Source organism: Arctopsyche grandis, chromosome 7, assembly GCF_051622035.1.
Source record: "Arctopsyche grandis isolate Sample6627 chromosome 7, ASM5162203v2, whole genome shotgun sequence".
Lineage (NCBI taxonomy): Eukaryota > Metazoa > Arthropoda > Insecta > Trichoptera > Hydropsychidae > Arctopsyche > Arctopsyche grandis.
In genome coordinates this window covers 5,977,477-5,993,979 of record NC_135361.1, presented here as the reverse complement: position 1 = coordinate 5,993,979, position 16,503 = coordinate 5,977,477, and the positions used below count along the sequence as shown (strand labels likewise).

Below are 16,503 nucleotides of genomic sequence, written 5' to 3'. Positions count from 1 at the left end.
GCAATTTTCTAATGGAGTTCAATGTGCTAATTGTAAGAGGCATTACGATTTTAATTGTGCCAAAATTACTGAAGGCGGCTACAATAAATTGGGAGCTACTAAAAGGGCTACATGGAAGTGTCCACGATGCCGTAATCCACAAAGTCCTCAGTCTTTCACCGAGTCACCTTCGCCGTCATTGGGTACACTACTTACGGAGATCCTGGATATCAAACGTAACATATCATGCCTGCCGTCGCTTGCAGAGGACATAAAAACGATAAAAACTGATATTAGCGACCTCAAAGCTACTCGTGAATTTAACAGTTCAAAGATTATTGAGGCCGAAAATAGGATAAGTGCAGTTGAGGATAAAGTTAAAGACATCGAGTCACTTAAGAATATTGTTGATGTATTACAAAATAAAATCGCAAGCAATGAACAGAGATTAAGGCTCAACAATGTTGAAATAAAAGGAATCCCTTGTAAAAATAATGAAAACGTCTTTAATATTTTTGACTCGATCTCCAAAACTGTAAATTGCAATATTCCAAAATCAGAAATTAATTATATCACTAGAGTTCCCACCCGCACTTCGGATAAACTACTTGTAGTGAGCTTCATCAATAGATATATTAAAGAAGACTTTGTTGCGACTACCCGTAAACACAAGAATCTCACAGTTAATGATATAGGTGTTGGTGTTGATAATACCAAAATCTACATAAATGATCAATTAACCATTGCCAATAAGCAACTTTTGACCAAAACAAAATCCTATGCTAAAGATAAGGGGTTTCAATACGTCTGGGTAAGAAATTCAAACATACTTTTAAGAAAAAACTCCACTTCAAAGATTCTACACATAAAGACTTTGGACGACCTAAAAAAGATTATATAAATATTTTTTCAATGAATAAGCAATCAATTCTAATTTTTTATTTATATTTTTCTTACCTTCTCTTTTATGTGACAATTATATTTACCGATCCTGTTATTCTCTTCTCTATATTTTATATCTACATTTCTTACTTTATTTTTTACTGTATTTTCCACCATATTTTTTACTATATTTTCACTTTTATTAATAATAATTATTTGAATATAAATATTATTATCAAAGAATATACACTAACTAATTCCATATTTTATTTTGCTTATACTTATTTCAATTCAATTGCTATCATCAATAATTGTTGTTTGATAATTGATTCTATATCTTCATTTATAATTACATATACTTGTACATGCAATTACATTTTTTACTGTAATTTCTTCCATACTTTTTGCTCTATTTATAACTATAGTTTCACTTCTATTATTGATTATTGTCTTAATATTAATATTATTGTTAAAGAATATAAACTGGTTAATTCCATTTTTCACTTTGTTAATATATGTTCAGATTCATTTACTACCATCAATGATTATTATTTGAACAATAGTTCTATATCTTTGTTTATAATTATTGATGCATGCTCATTTGTATACATATGTCTATGCTTACCTACGCATGTAGGCTTATACGTCTATCTTTATGCACTCTATCAATTCTACCCATATATTATGGTTTTTGTTTTCTTTATTAATTATTGGTTCTTTCTTATATTTCTGAACGCACTTTATTTTCAATTCTATCATCAATTGTCATCTAAATCATTGTTTATTATTATATTATGAACAAATACTTGCCAAAAAACTATATAATTCGCTTTATTAATTTTATTTTAACTCAATTGGTATCACGAGTGATGGTTTGCTCGGTAATTCCGTATCGCTTCTATGGATGCAAGTATGTATGTGTATATTTATATTCATATACACATAACTGCTGATATTTATGCTTCTAGATATCTACACGTCTATCACTACGTACTCATCAATTGCCAATTCTATTTACGTTTTACAATTTATCTTATTTTTATTACATTGCTATATTTTATTCTGTGTACTTTCCATGTTCCTTATTTCCATGTGCTTTATTTTCCTACTCTATTAATACGTTTCATTTTTATGTTTGCATACATATTGACATGTGTATTTTCGTGTATAATTGTATGTACATATGTGTGTATGTGTTTATATGCATTTGTATATGCACATATATATATGTGTGTGAGTACCTTTTTATTATTTTTCTGAGACCACTTAATGGATTCTATTAATTTATATTATCAAAATGTACGTGGTCTCCGTACAAAAACTGATATTTTTTTACGAAATATAAACATGTCCAATTATGATATTATTTTGCTTACTGAAACTTGGTTGATGGACACTATAAGTGATCAGGAACTCTTTGATGAAAGATATATAGTGTGGCGAAGAGATCGTAATTATGTTAGCTTAAACCAAATACGTGTTGGTGGTTGCCTTGTGGCAACTAAGCGTGAACTTGGAGTTGTTTCACGTCCAGAGTGGCACTCTTCTGCGGAGGATATCTGGATATCTCTCACTTTACGCAGCACCACTAATCATCGCAACCTTCTCAAATTTCATATATGTGTATTGTATTTATGTTCTGAGAACATAGGTAATTCTTTTAATACTCAACTTACTAATTTTCTTGAAAACATGTCTACTATTTCAACTAACTACCCGGATGATAGATTTTTAATTGTTGGAGATTTCAATCTAAGTAACATCCAATGGTCCCAGGATATCTCCAGAGGAGGACTTATACCTATCAATTCGTTAAGAAGCACCGAAATGACTCTTATTGATGCATTACATTTTTGTAATTTTAAACAATATAATGGAGTACTTAACTTATTCGGCCGTATTCTTGATCTAGTTTTATCAAATGAACATTTGGTAGTAGATGCCTGTTTAGATCCTCTCGTTCCTGAGGATCCTTATCATAAATCTCTGTTAATTACTGCTGATCTAACTTTTTATCGATCACTTAAATCTAAACCTTATACTAGATTCCTTTTTGATCTTGGTAACTATAACGAGATTCAAAATGAATTAAACTCTGTTTCTTGGTCTTATTTACATACTGTTTCTCTTGATGATGCTGTAAATTAATTTTATAATCTTATATATAATTTAAGGGATAAATATATCCCACAGAAACATGTTCAAAGTAGAAAATTTCCCGCTTGGTATACTGCACCCCTAAAAAAAGTCCTGAAGGAAAAGTACAAATTTTTTAAGAAATTCAAAAATTATAACAACCTGGCTGACCATCATACCTTTGTACTATTACGCAATCGGGCAAAAACTTTAGAGAAAGAATGTTTCAAAAATTATATGACTTTAGTAGAAAACGACATTTCCTTGAATCCCAAAGCATTCTGGTCCTACATTAAATCAAGGAACAAAAACAACGTCCTACCTCATATTCTGTATCATGGTGACATTACTGCTGATACGGGGGTGGACATTTGTAATTTGTTTTCTTCCTTCTTTTACTCGACGTTCCTTAAACCGGTCTCTAATCAATCGACTTCCTCTTATCCCTTACCAACCAACGTCTGTTCTGTCACATCTTCCTCTGAAATTGGATCAATTGAAATTCGAAGTGAAAAAGTATTAAATATTTTGAAATCAACTGATATTCATAAAACAGCAGGCCCAGATTTAATTTCTCCAATTTTTATCTCAAAATGTGCTGAAAGCCTAACTTTACCACTAACCATTATCTATAAAAGATCTATTAGTGAGGGCCTTGTACCTTGTATCTGGAAATCAGCATTCATATCTCCTGTACATAAGAAAGGAAAAAAAAACGAAATTTCCAATTACAGGCCTATATCAAAGCTATGTATATTTGCTAAGATATTAGAAAAATTAGTGTACGACCAACTTTTTCCAGCTATCTCGCAATCTCTTAGTATGCAACAACATGGTTTTCAGAAAGGACGCTCAGTTACAACAAATTTACTACTATTTAATGATTTCGTTACTAATGCCATGAACGATCGGTCTCAGGTTGATACTATATATACAGATTATAGTAAGGCATTTGACAAGATTGATCACGATATTCTCCTTGAAAAACTTTTACAGATCGGTATTCATGGTGATCTCTATAGATGGTTCACCTCATACATTACGCGTCGATCACAGGCTGTCTCATTAAATGGATTTATATCGAAATGGATGAATATTCCTTCTGGTGTTCCACAAGGCTCCCTCTTGGGACCTCTATTATTCAATATTTTCATCTTCGATATTGAAAAATGTTTTCAGAATTCAAATGTACTATTATTTGCTGATGATATGAAGATTTTCAAGAGAATAGACAACCGAAATGATGCTTTGGCCCTACAAGATGATTTGTTCAGACTAGAGGCTTATTGCAGCATAAATAAGTTGGAAATTAATGTAGCAAAATGCTCCTGCATAACCTTCACCAGAAAACTATGTCCAGTTGACTTTCCTCATTCAATTAACGGACATAGACTCACAAGGGTATCGGAAATTAGGGATTTGGGAGTCTTTTTAAACTCTGATCTATCCTTTAGTAAACATATTGACAATGTTGTAGCTCGAGCGTCGAAGGCCCTCGGGTTCGTCATCCGGTCCTCCAAATGCTTTACTTCTATAAAATCATACAAAATACTATATTGTGCATACGTAAGAAGTATTGTTGAGTTTGCATCCCAAGTTTGGAACCCAGATTACTCTGGTGCAAGAGACAGATTGGAGCGCATTCAGAAGAGATTCCTGAGGTACGTCAGTAGCCGTTTTGGATTAACCTATACTTCCTATGAAGATGCTTGTAGGTGTCAGCATCTACTTCCTCTTGTCAAAAGAAGGGAGATAGCTGACATCTCAACAATTTTGAACATCCTTAACGGCTCGATTGACTGTCCTCAATTATTGAGCAGACTATCATTGCGTGTACCAAATAGAATGACTAGATGTAATGAGCTCCTTTACATACCTAATACTTTTTCTAATTATGGAAGAAGCTCATTCATCTGGCGTGCAAGCTCCACCGTCAACACACTAATCTTAACAATTTCTATGTTTGACTTATTTAATATTAATGCTATACAAGCTAGAGTAATTATTGCAAATTTGTTTTTCGATGATTAATTTTAATGAAAGTTTATGATTATGATTATGAATTTTTATTTTGATGTATTTATTTTGTCTTTTTGTTTTTTGTTATATATTATATTTTTTATATTATTTCATAATTTTTATCATATTATTATTCTTATTATTCTGATATTTTTATTATACTGTTATTTCTATTTTTTTTCTTTTTTTGTTTTCTTTAACTATCTTACTCTATTATCATTTTTGTTTCTTATTTTAAATGTTTGAGCTTTTCTTTTTTTACCTATATGTGAAAATTATTAATGGTTTACTTAACATAATTATATTTTTTTTACTATCAATCTAATAAACTGTAAACTGTAAATTTTCCAAATAAATAAAATAAAATAAATAAATAAATAAATAAAGACGGTAATCTGTGTGTGTGTGTGTGTGTGTGTGTGTGTGTGTGGGTGTGTGTGTGGGTGTGTGTGTGTCCTAACTCTCGCCGAACATAATGAATCAACCAGTATGGGGAACAATTTTTTTTCTTCATATTTTTCATTTTTTCAGTTTTTTCATTTTTTAAGTTTTTCAGTTTCCCAGTTTTTTCAGGCCCCGGGGGCGCTGGGGGCGAAGCTCCCGAGGTACCGAAAGCATTGGGGGCGCTGGGGGCGTCGGCGGCGCTGGGGCCGAAGGCCCCGGAGCGACGGAAGCGCCGGGGGCGAAGGCCCCGGGGTGCCGGAGGCGTCGGCGATGCACAAAATGTAATTCGTAATCACTTCATAATTTGTCATTCGTAATTCGTGCATCAATTTCTTTCCGAAACCAGTCGATTCAAAATCTTTAACTTTATTTTTATTCGAGTTTCAATTCCTTTTCGAAACCACCCGTTGAAATCAACGGGTCCAACACTAGTATAAATATAACTACGAAAGGCCTTCAATTATGAATAATAAAGTGAAATATTCGGATCGTATAGGAGGCACACAAAAATATCCCCGTGAAAAAATATACAAATGTATATATTCTGGTGATAAACAGGGTGAATTGATTTGATTTTTTACTATTACTATTATTTTTTTTTAATTTTTGAGAGGGCACAAATTTTGGACTTGCACCCGAGCGCCAACTACCCTTACAGTGGCCTTAGGCTCGGTGATAATGCCGCACAAAGCGATCTCGCACACGTCACAAAATCTCGATCACGGAATATCTGGCACCCAAATATTACATCCACTGAGAGCTATCCACGTGAACTATCATGTAGGAATATCGCACAACTTGTACTATCCAAAATCGAGGCCGATGAAAAATAAAGACCCTCTTCAAAACTCAACTGTACAATAAAGGCCCTCTTCAAATCTCAACGGAGTCTCCATAGGCCGGGAAACGGTCATTAATCGTTAACTTAACCACCCGTCCTATAATACTAACGAGAACTCCAATGCCAGATTTTACTTGTTTGCGATGTGCGTAGTCGCAATTTGCTAAACAATCCATTTACCCTTTGCAAACTCATCGTACTCGTGTACAGCTCGAGTATATCCAGAGACAAGGGCGACTTTGTCGGCTGACTAGTTGCGCGACCAGATCAAATGTATAGAGCCGTATGGAGCATGTCACATTGTACAACTCACTGGTCTCTCGAGCAATAAATTCCACCGACCAGCAAGATTAATCGCAAGCGTTTGGTCTGATATCGACGATTTTATTACTTGAACGACCAACACGATCTCTCAAAATGTATGGCGTTGTATTGGAAACAAGTCATCCACTTGTTTCTTCTTGAAATTTTTTTTGCTTTTTATTTAATAGCAGTAGATGACGACACTAACAAAACATTGTAAAAATTCTGTCTATGTATTTCGTTATGTTTGAACTAGAGTAACTTTTTTTGAGAACACCAAGTAGCAGTGCCGATTTTAGGGGGGGCCTGGGTCGGGCGGCGCCCGAGGGCGCTGAGTAAGGTAGGGCGCCACTTGATGCGCCGAAGGCGCTTCTAAATTTAAAATAAGAGCGCCGAAGGCGCTACAAAATTTTAGATCAGGCCGTTAAAGGCGCCTCTACGACCAAAAATATTAGGTCGGTTCACATCAAATTACCGATTTCCGTTCAGTCAGAGACAGACCGCGATTAAAGACAGAACTGCGTAGAAGTGAAATGATATTTTTAATATTTTGATTCTTATGTATGTTGTCCTCTTGTTGTTTTGTTTACCGACAGTATTCGATATTTCGATAATAAGAGAGTAGTTTGCTTCATGCGGATTCCACACAATCGCATTATACTCTAGCTTACTTCTAACAAGCAAGTTGAAAAGCAAGCGAGAAGACAAGGGGTTGGAGAATAATCTAGCATATCTCAAGACAAATCCAAGTCGACGAAAGGAAACCTCAGCGACTGTCTTGATGTGGTTGTGAAAGGTGAATTGAGGATCAAAAGTGATACCCAAGTCGACCATTAATTCCACACGCTTCAACAATACGGATCCAATGGAATATCCGTGTCAATAAAGCGAATTTGCACGTCCATAACTCATAATGGCACATTTACTAGTATTCAGTTCAAGCCCTAAACTGGAACTGAACTCTAAAACAGCGTTAATATCTGCTTGAAGGAGAGGCTTGCCTCTCATCCTTAACAGCAAAAAATAGTTTAACGTCTTCTGCAAACAAGAGACATGAAGCATTGCGTAGTACTTTAGGGAGGTTATTAATGACTATAGTATGGGGATCTAGTCTTGTTGTGAAGGTCTTCTTCACCACCAGTCCGCCATGTATTATAGACAGGTTCGTCTGTGTTCGGTATTAATACAGCTGTATGTTGAATATGGTATTTATTTGGTAGTAACACGTATACACAAGTATCGTTAATTGTTGGTAAAAGTATGTCGTTCAGCGGTCTCTGGATATGGTAGAGTGTCGCTGGCTCGGCATTCAGCTATGTTCGGAAGGTCTCTGGATACGGCAGTGTGTTGCTGGCTCGTCCGGCTGGTTGATCTTCCAAGTCCGCGTAGTGTAGTGGTGGCTGGTCAGGAGCTGTATGTTGACTAGTCTGCTGCTGTATGTCGACGCTTGCTGCTGTGGGTCGACTGGCGTTGTTTGGGTTGTACCTCCTTTTATAGTGTTTCTGGAATCGCCTGACCGATGGTGGTGGTTTGTTGATGCGTAAGAAAGGAATGCACTTTTGTCGAGGCGTAGAATTTTCTGGAACGCTTGATGGAAGTGGTTATTGATGCGTATGAGCATTTAGTTGTTGATGCGTACAAGAGGAATGCACTTTTGTCGAGGCGTAGTATTTTCTGGAATGCTGGGCGCCGTTCCGCTCGATGTAGTTTAATGGTGGCGGCGTGTTTCGACGTCTGGTTTTCGGGAATGTAGTTTGTTGTTGCGGAATATTCTCGAATGTTTCGATGACGATGACGACGACGAGATTCCTACATGGCTCTCCGGTGAGTGTTAGCGATGTGTGTGATTTTGTGGGAATCTTGATGTGTTGGAGTCTGTTGACTCGATGGCGTCGTTGTTTGTCCGGTTGTGCTGGAGAAAGTTTTCTCAACAGCGGGTCTTGTGTTGCATGCCGGTCCAAGTCTTGTTCTCTACCAGGTTGCTTATTTTGGGCGAGCTGCGTTGGTAGTGAAGGTTTGTGATGGCTTGGATGGTGCTGTTGTGCAGGCTGCTGTGTTCTGCGTGGAGTCATTCGCGTGACTGTTTTGCTGGTTGTGCTGAAGTTAGTTGTCTCGGCAGCGGGTCTTGCGTGAAGAACGTTGGTTGACGAAGTGCGTTGAGTGCTGGTCTTCGTTGGTTGTGCTGGAGTTAGTTGTCTCGACAGCGGATCTTGCGTGAAGAACGTTGGTTGACGAAGTGCGTTGAGTGCTGGTCTTCGTTGGTTGTGCTGGAGTTAGTTGTCTCGACAGCGGGTCTTGTGTTGCATGCCGGTCCAAGTCTTGTTCTCTACCAGGTTGCTTATTTTGGGCGAGCTGCGTTGGTAGTGAAGGTTTGTGATGGCTTGGATGGTGCTGTTGTGCAGGCTGCTGTGTTCTGCGTGGAGTCATTCGCGTGACTGTTTTGCTGGTTGTGCTGAAGTTAGTTGTCTCGGCAGCGGGTCTTGCGTGAAGAACGTTGGTTGACGAAGTGCGTTGAGTGCTGGTCTTCGTTGGTTGTGCTGGAGTTAGTTGTCTCGACAGCGGATCTTGCGTGAAGAACGTTGGTTGACGAAGTGCGTTGAGTGCTGGTCTTCGTTGGTTGTGCTGGAGTTAGTTGTCTCGACAGCGGATCTTGCGTGAAGAACGTTGGTTGACGAAGTGCGTTGAGTGCTGGTCTTCGTTGGTTGTGCTGGAGTTAGTTGTCTCGACAGCGGATCTTGCGTGAAGAACGTTGGTTGACGAAGTGCGTTGAGTGCTGGTCTTCGTTGGTTGTGCTGGAGTTAGTTGTCTCGACAGCGGATCTTGCGTGAAGAACGTTGGTTGACGAAGTGCGTTGAGTGCTGGTCTTCGTTGGTTGTGCTGGAGTTAGTTGTCTCGACAGCGGGTCTTGCGTGAAGAACGTTGGTTGACGAAGTGCGTTGAGTGCTGGTCTTCGTTGGTTGTGCTGGAGTTAGTTGTCTCGACAGCGGATCTTGCGTGAAGAACGTTGGTTGACGAAGTGCGTTGAGTGCTGGTCTTCGTTGGTTGTGCTGGAGTTAGTTGTCTCGACAGCGGATCTTGCGTGAAGAACGTTGGTTGACGAAGTGCGTTGAGTGCTGGTCTTCGTTGGTTGTGCTGGAGTTAGTTGTCTCGACAGCGGGTCTTGCGTGAAGAACGTTGGTTGACGAAGTGCGTTGAGTGCTGGTCTTCGTTGGTTGTGCTGGAGTTAGTTGTCTCGACAGCGGGTCTTGCGTGAAGAACGTTGGTTGACGAAGTGCGTTGAGTGCTGGTCTTCGTTGGTTGTGCTGGAGTTAGTTGTCTCGACAGCGGATCTTGCGTGAAGAACGTTGGTTGACGAAGTGCGTTGAGTGCTGGTCTTCGTTGGTTGTGCTGGAGTTAGTTGTCTCGACAGCGGATCTTGCGTGAAGAACGTTGGTTGACGAAGTGCGTTGAGTGCTGGTCTTCGTTGGTTGTGCTGGAGTTAGTTGTCTCGACAGCGGATCTTGCGTGAAGAACGTTGGTTGACGAAGTGCGTTGAGTGCTGGTCTTCGTTGGTTGTGCTGGAGTTAGTTGTCTCGACAGCGGATCTTGCGTGAAGAACGTTGGTTGACGAAGTGCGTTGAGTGCTGGTCTTCGTTGGTTGTGCTGGAGTTAGTTGTCTCGACAGCGGATCTTGCGTGAAGAACGTTGGTTGACGAAGTGCGTTGAGTGCTGGTCTTCGTTGGTTGTGCTGGAGTTAGTTGTCTCGACAGCGGAATTTGTGTGGAGACTGTTGGTTAGCGAAGTGCGTTGAGTGCTGGTCTTCGATGGTTGTGCTGGAGTCGGTTGTCTCGCCAGCGGGTCTCGTTTTGCGTACCAGTCCGAGTTGTTCTTTTCTACCATGTTGCTTATTCTGTCTAGGCTACGTTGATAGTGAAGGTTGGTGGTCTGGACGATGTTGTTGTGCAGGCGTTGTGCTGATTGTGCTGGAGTTAGTTGTCTCGACAGCGGCTGTGTTGTGTTGGAGCTAGTTGGCTCAGTGGCGATTTGTTTCGCCGGTTGTGCTGGAGTGTGTTGACTCAACAGCGGGTTGTGTTGGTAGCTGGTCCATATGTACTTTCACACCATGTTACTGTTGCTTTGTAGGCTGCGCTGTGGGCTGCTATGTAGGCTGCGATGTGGGCTGCTATGTAGGCTGCGATGTGGGCTGCTATGTAGGCTGCGCTGTGGGCTGCTATGTAGGCTGCGCTGTGGGCTGCTTTGTTGACTGCTTTGAAGGCTGCGTGGCTCTTAGTCGGGGGTCACCAGTTATGGGGATCTAGTCTTGTTGTGAAGGTCTTCTTCACCACCAGTCCGCCATGTATTATAGACAGGTTCGTCTGTGTTCGGTATTAATACAGCTGTATGTTGAATATGGTATTTATTTGGTAGTAACACGTATACACAAGTATCGTTAATTGTTGGTAAAAGTATGTCGTTCAGCGGTCTCTGGATATGGTAGAGTGTCGCTGGCTCGGCATTCAGCTATGTTCGGAAGGTCTCTGGATACGGCAGTGTGTTGCTGGCTCGTCCGGCTGGTTGATCTTCCAAGTCCGCGTAGTGTAGTGGTGGCTGGTCAGGAGCTGTATGTTGACTAGTCTGCTGCTGTATGTCGACGCTTGCTGCTGTGGGTCGACTGGCGTTGTTTGGGTTGTACCTCCTTTTATAGTGTTTCTGGAATCGCCTGACCGATGGTGGTGGTTTGTTGATGCGTAAGAAAGGAATGCACTTTTGTCGAGGCGTAGAATTTTCTGGAACGCTTGATGGAAGTGGTTATTGATGCGTATGAGCATTTAGTTGTTGATGCGTACAAGAGGAATGCACTTTTGTCGAGGCGTAGTATTTTCTGGAATGCTGGGCGCCGTTCCGCTCGATGTAGTTTAATGGTGGCGGCGTGTTTCGACGTCTGGTTTTCGGGAATGTAGTTTGTTGTTGCGGAATATTCTCGAATGTTTCGATGACGATGACGACGACGAGATTCCTACAATAGTAAATAGTAAAGGGCCTAAGGTGGACCCCTGAGTTACACCAGATCGTGAAAAAATGAAGATTCATAAATACCATATCTAACAAATTGCTTCCTATCACTAAGATAAGAAGCAAAGAGTTTAAGAAGACGTGGAGAAAAGCCCACTTCAGCTAATCGGATCATAAGAGCGTCATTATTGACAAGATCAAATGCTTTTCGAAAGTCAAAGTAGGCTGTATCAACTTGTTGTCCACGGTCAACTTTAGACATGGTATAATATGAAAAGCAGGCAAGATTAGTGGTAGTGGAACGACATGGTGAAAAACCATGCTGCTCATCACACAACAATCTTTTGAACTGCAAAAGAATCAAACGGTGAAGGATATTATCAACAATTTTGGGAATAGCCGAGAGGATAGCAATAGGTCTGTAATTTTCAACCTCATTTTTAGAGCCACTTTTATGTATAGGAATGACTCTAGATAATTTCCATTTTTCAGGATAATTACCAGAACCAAGAATAAGGTTAAAAATAAACTGAAGAGGCTCTAAGAGCGAAGTACAGCATGCCTTTAATACGTCAGGGGGCACACCGTCAGGCCCAACAAACCCCTTCAGCTTCAAAATTGCCATCCTAACATCTCCAAGCGAGACCCGCGGAATGTCTATACCGACACCCTTTTGATATCTGCTGCGGAATTAACAATCGCATACAAAACTGTTAACCCTTTGTCCGCGGCAATAAATATAGCGAACAAGCCCTGTACGCGGCACCTTTTTCGCGAATTTGGCAATCGAGTTTTCGACCTTAAATACAGATTTTAATATTTACTCAAGTAACCAGATATGTTAATTAGTACATAAAGTTTTATTTTAAGCAATAAAATACATAATATATGTCGTAGTTTTGGCTTAATTGTCAAATAATCATTCTTCATACAATTGAGACGTATCGTCGCCATTGTTCAACAGACGTGACGTCACATAAGCGAGGTCTCGGTATGGTTCCACAAAACCACTAATTTTGACTGGTATACATTCATTTTAAGCAAATTGAATAGATGGCATTCAACTCTCAGAAATATATTCAACCAATTTTGAACCTTAAAACAGTTGAAATAGGCGCATATAAGGCTCAAAATCCCGTGCAAAGTTCAGAAATTCTATGGAAGACAGCCGCGCTACAGACTTGTCGCCCAAAGCTTCCATAGAAGACGGCCGCGGGCAAACGGTTAAACATGATTCATGATCCCCGTCTATGGTCCGAAAATTATGGCAACCCTAATGATGAAGAATATTTACCAAAATTATCTTAGTTTCATCCAATAAATAAAAATTATAACATTTAAAATAAATAAAACAAGTAAGCCAAATAATAGATCTGTGTATTTAATTTTCAATTATCATTTCTCTTAAATTAATTGAAATAAATTGCAATGAGAATAATTTAAATTTCACGAGAGGGGGCACCAGAAACATCATGGCACGTATGCAGCCAAATTGTAAGGATATTAACAGTATTTACATAATATTTATCCCAGTATGAAATTTATTATGTGACCAGGGTTAGATTTTCGAGTAAATGACTTTAAACAAATTTCACACTTGTAAGGCGTTTCCCCCCGTGTGAGATCTCAAATGTGACACAAGTGTATTTTTTTGAATAAATGATTTTAAACAAATGTCACATTTGTATAGTTTTATCCCAGCATGCAATTTTTTATGTTTCTCGAAGGGAAATTTTAGAGTAAATGATTTTAGACAAATTTCACACTTGTATGGCTTTTCCCCCGTGTGAGTTCTTAAATGTCTCTCAAGTATATTTTTATACATAAATAATTTTAAACAAATCTCACATTTGTGTGGTTTTATCCCAACATGCAATTTTTTATGTTTTGGGAGACTACATTTTTCAACAAATGATTTCAGACAAATTTCACACTTGTATGGCTTTTCCCCCGTTTGAGATCTCAAATGTAACACAAATTGATCTTTACGAACATATGATTTTACACAAATGTCACACTTGTACAGCTTTCCACCCGTGTGAGATCTCAAATGTAACAGAAGTGGATTTTTTGTAATAAATGATTTTAGACAAATTTCACACTTGTAAGGCCTTTCCCCCGTATGAGATCTCAAATGTGACACAAATTGAAATTCGTGAACATATGATTTTAAACAAATGTCACACTTGTAAGGGCTTTTCCTCCGTGTGAGATCTCAAATGTGACACAAATTGATTTTTGAGAACATATGATTTTAAACAAATGTCACACTTGTAAGGGCTTTTCCTCCGTGTGAGATCTCAAATGTGACACAAATTGATTTTTGAGAACATATGATTTTAAACAAATGTCACACTTGCAAGGCTTTTCCCCCGTGTGAGTTCTTAAATGTGCGACAAGAGAATCTTTTCGAGTAAATGATTTTAAACAAATGTCACACTTGTAAGGCTTTTCACCTGTGTGAGATCTTAAATGTATCACAAGTTTTTCTTTATAAATAAATGATTTTAAACAAATGTCACACTTGTAAGGCTTTTCCCCCGTGTGAGATCTCAAATGTGACATAAATTGATTTTTACGAACGTATGATTTTAAACAAATGTCACACTTGTAAGGCTTTTCTCCCGTGTGAGTTTTTAAATGTCCGACAAGAGAATCTTTTCGAGTAAATGATTTTAAACAAATGTCACACTTGTAAGGCTTTTCCCCCGTGTGAGATCTCAAATGTGACATAAATTGATTTTTACGAACGTATGATTTTAAACAAATGTCACACTTGTAAGGCTTTTCCCCCGTGTGAGATCTCAAATGTGATATAAATAGATTTTTACGAACGTATGATTTTAAACAAATGTCACACTTGTAAGGCTTTTCCCCCGTGTGAGTTCTTAAATGTGCGACAAGAGAATCTTTTCGAGTAAATGATTTTAAACAAATGTCACACTTGTATGCCTTTTCCCCTGTGTGAGTTATTAAGTGTCTCTCAAGTATTCTTTTTTGAGTAAATGATTTTAAACAAATGTCACACTTGTAAGGCTTTTCCCCCGTGTGAGATCTTAAATGTGAAATAAATGGATTTTTACGAACGTATGATTTTAAACAAATGTCACACTTGTAAGGCTTTTCTCCAGTGTGAGTTTTTAAATGTCCGACAAGAGAATATTTTCGAGTAAATGATTTTAAACAAATATCACACTTGTAAGGCTTTTCCCCCGTGTGAGTTTTTAAATGTCCGACAAGAGAATCATTTCGAGTAAATGATTTTAAACAAATGTCACACTTGTAAGGCTTTTCCACCGTGTGAGATCTCAAATGTGACACAAGTGTATTTTTTGTAATAAATGATTTTAAACAAATGTCACATTTATATGGATTTATCTCGGCATGTAATTTTTTTTTATGTGTCTTGAGGCTAGAATTTTGAGAAAATGATTGAAAACACATTTCACACTTGTATGGTTTTTCCCCAGTGTGAGATCTCAAATGTGACACAAGATCAATTTTTTGAACATATGCCTTTACACGTATGTCACATTTGTGTAGTTTTATCCCAGAATGATATTTTTTATGTTTCTTGAGTATAGATTTTTGAGAAAATGATTTTAAACAAATTTCACTATTCTTTCGGTGAATTGGTGGTAGTGAAGGCTCATCGTCCCATATTACATCTTCCAATATAACTTCTTCAGTCTTGATCTTCAAGCAATCATCTAACCTCAGTTGGGACGTTTCGTTGCTTCGAAAACAAGCCTTTCGAAAGCTGATCAACGATTCCAGATTGGTCTTACACGAAAGACACACCGTGTCTGGAAACCCATCGCCTCTTTTAACCTGCAGATGAAATGAAAAAAACAATAGGATTGAGCGGTGAGAAGAGTTGGGAGAACCAATTGGGTCCACAATAATTGTAACCTGTAACCAGTAACCTACATAAATTTGACAGCAGGTCCGAATGCGTTGCTCCAGACGCTCTGGATGAGGACCTGGTCTCTGGAAGATGGAGACGGACGATTCGGCCGGAGCTGGTCCAAGACAAAGCCTGCACTCCATCGTCCCTGCATCGAACTCTGACAGCGACCAGACGACTTGCTATTTTATTTCTATTTGGTCTAAATTTGGTACTAGTTATACCAGAGAAATGTTAGGCAACAAATTATTTGGTTATAATTCTAAAAATGAAAAATTTATCACTAATTAATTATAAACGTGATCAATCACTTATTCTAAATGAGCAGTAGAACATAATAAACGATCAGTAATTTATTCATTTTTGTTCAGTAAATAATTATTTTTTTATCAGCAAATAAATTTGTGGCGGCTCGCTTATACGACATGGTCGAGTTTGGTTGCCTTCCTGCGAGTGGGGACCAACCCGGCTGGGTTCGGAGAGCCACTACTCACTCTGTCTTCAGCTGTCATATAATAAACACGTGCATTAACATGCCAGTCGTCTCATTCGTTCATCCTCCATACTGGTGACCCCCGACATCGAGCCACGCAGCCTCGATCAATTTCAACATGCCGCTCATCCCTGCCTCGCCGAGTCAGGCGGGAGAAGCTACCCGCCGCGCCCCCATCGCCATCAACACGCGTCGCGGCCCGCGGGTGACAATAAACGAGCAGACACGGCTACCTACCTACCTACCTATCGACTGGAGTCCAGCCACAACGTCGATGACAGGTGCTTTAAAAAAATGGGGGAGCGAATGAGACGACGATCTTGACAGCTGGATGTGGAGTCATGCGCGATCCACTACACATAGAACGGTCATCCAGCACCACAAGACATACACCACCTCAGCACCATCATCATCATCATCATCAAGGCCCCGTCCGTCCCCACGAGCGTCGTCACGCCGAGACGGGCGGTAGCGCTACAACACCTCCACGAGCCACAACGACTCACA

At 39.0% G+C, this 16,503-nt stretch overlaps 2 protein-coding genes across 2 annotated transcripts in view; one reads left to right on the top strand and one right to left on the bottom strand.

Annotated features, from left to right (window-relative positions):
• LOC143914011 (uncharacterized) overlaps positions 1 to 10,717 on the top strand; it is a 122,997-nt gene extending 112,280 nt beyond the window's left edge. The window contains exons 2-5 of the mRNA XM_077434094.1: positions 8,031 to 8,215; positions 8,358 to 8,525; positions 8,882 to 9,761; positions 10,667 to 10,717. Of these exons, the coding sequence (XP_077290220.1) occupies positions 8,212 to 8,215; positions 8,358 to 8,525; positions 8,882 to 9,039 (330 nt within the window). The 5' untranslated portion in view covers positions 8,031 to 8,211 and the 3' untranslated portion in view covers positions 9,040 to 9,761; positions 10,667 to 10,717. The remainder of the gene's footprint in view (positions 1 to 8,030; positions 8,216 to 8,357; positions 8,526 to 8,881; positions 9,762 to 10,666) is intronic.
• A 2,238-nt stretch (positions 10,718 to 12,955) lies between these two features.
• On the bottom strand, positions 12,956 to 15,702 carry LOC143913992 (uncharacterized). The gene is made up of 2 exons (XM_077434052.1): positions 15,527 to 15,702; positions 12,956 to 15,427 (listed from the first exon to the last, which is right to left on the bottom strand). The coding sequence occupies exons 1-2, from the start codon at positions 15,644 to 15,646 to the stop codon at positions 13,862 to 13,864; spliced, it is 1,686 nt and encodes a 561-aa protein (XP_077290178.1). The 5' UTR covers positions 15,647 to 15,702; the 3' UTR covers positions 12,956 to 13,861.
• Between the last annotated feature and the right edge of the window lie 801 nt (positions 15,703 to 16,503).

Coding starts and splice junctions, on each gene's coding strand:
- LOC143913992 (XM_077434052.1), bottom strand. CDS start 15,646: ATGGAGTGCAGGCTTTGTCTTGGACCAGCTCCGGCCGAATCGTCCGTC. Junction 15,428..15,526: donor GGACCTGCTGTCAAATTTAT/GTAGGTTACTGG, acceptor TTTCATCTGCAG/GTTAAAAGAGGCGATGGGTT.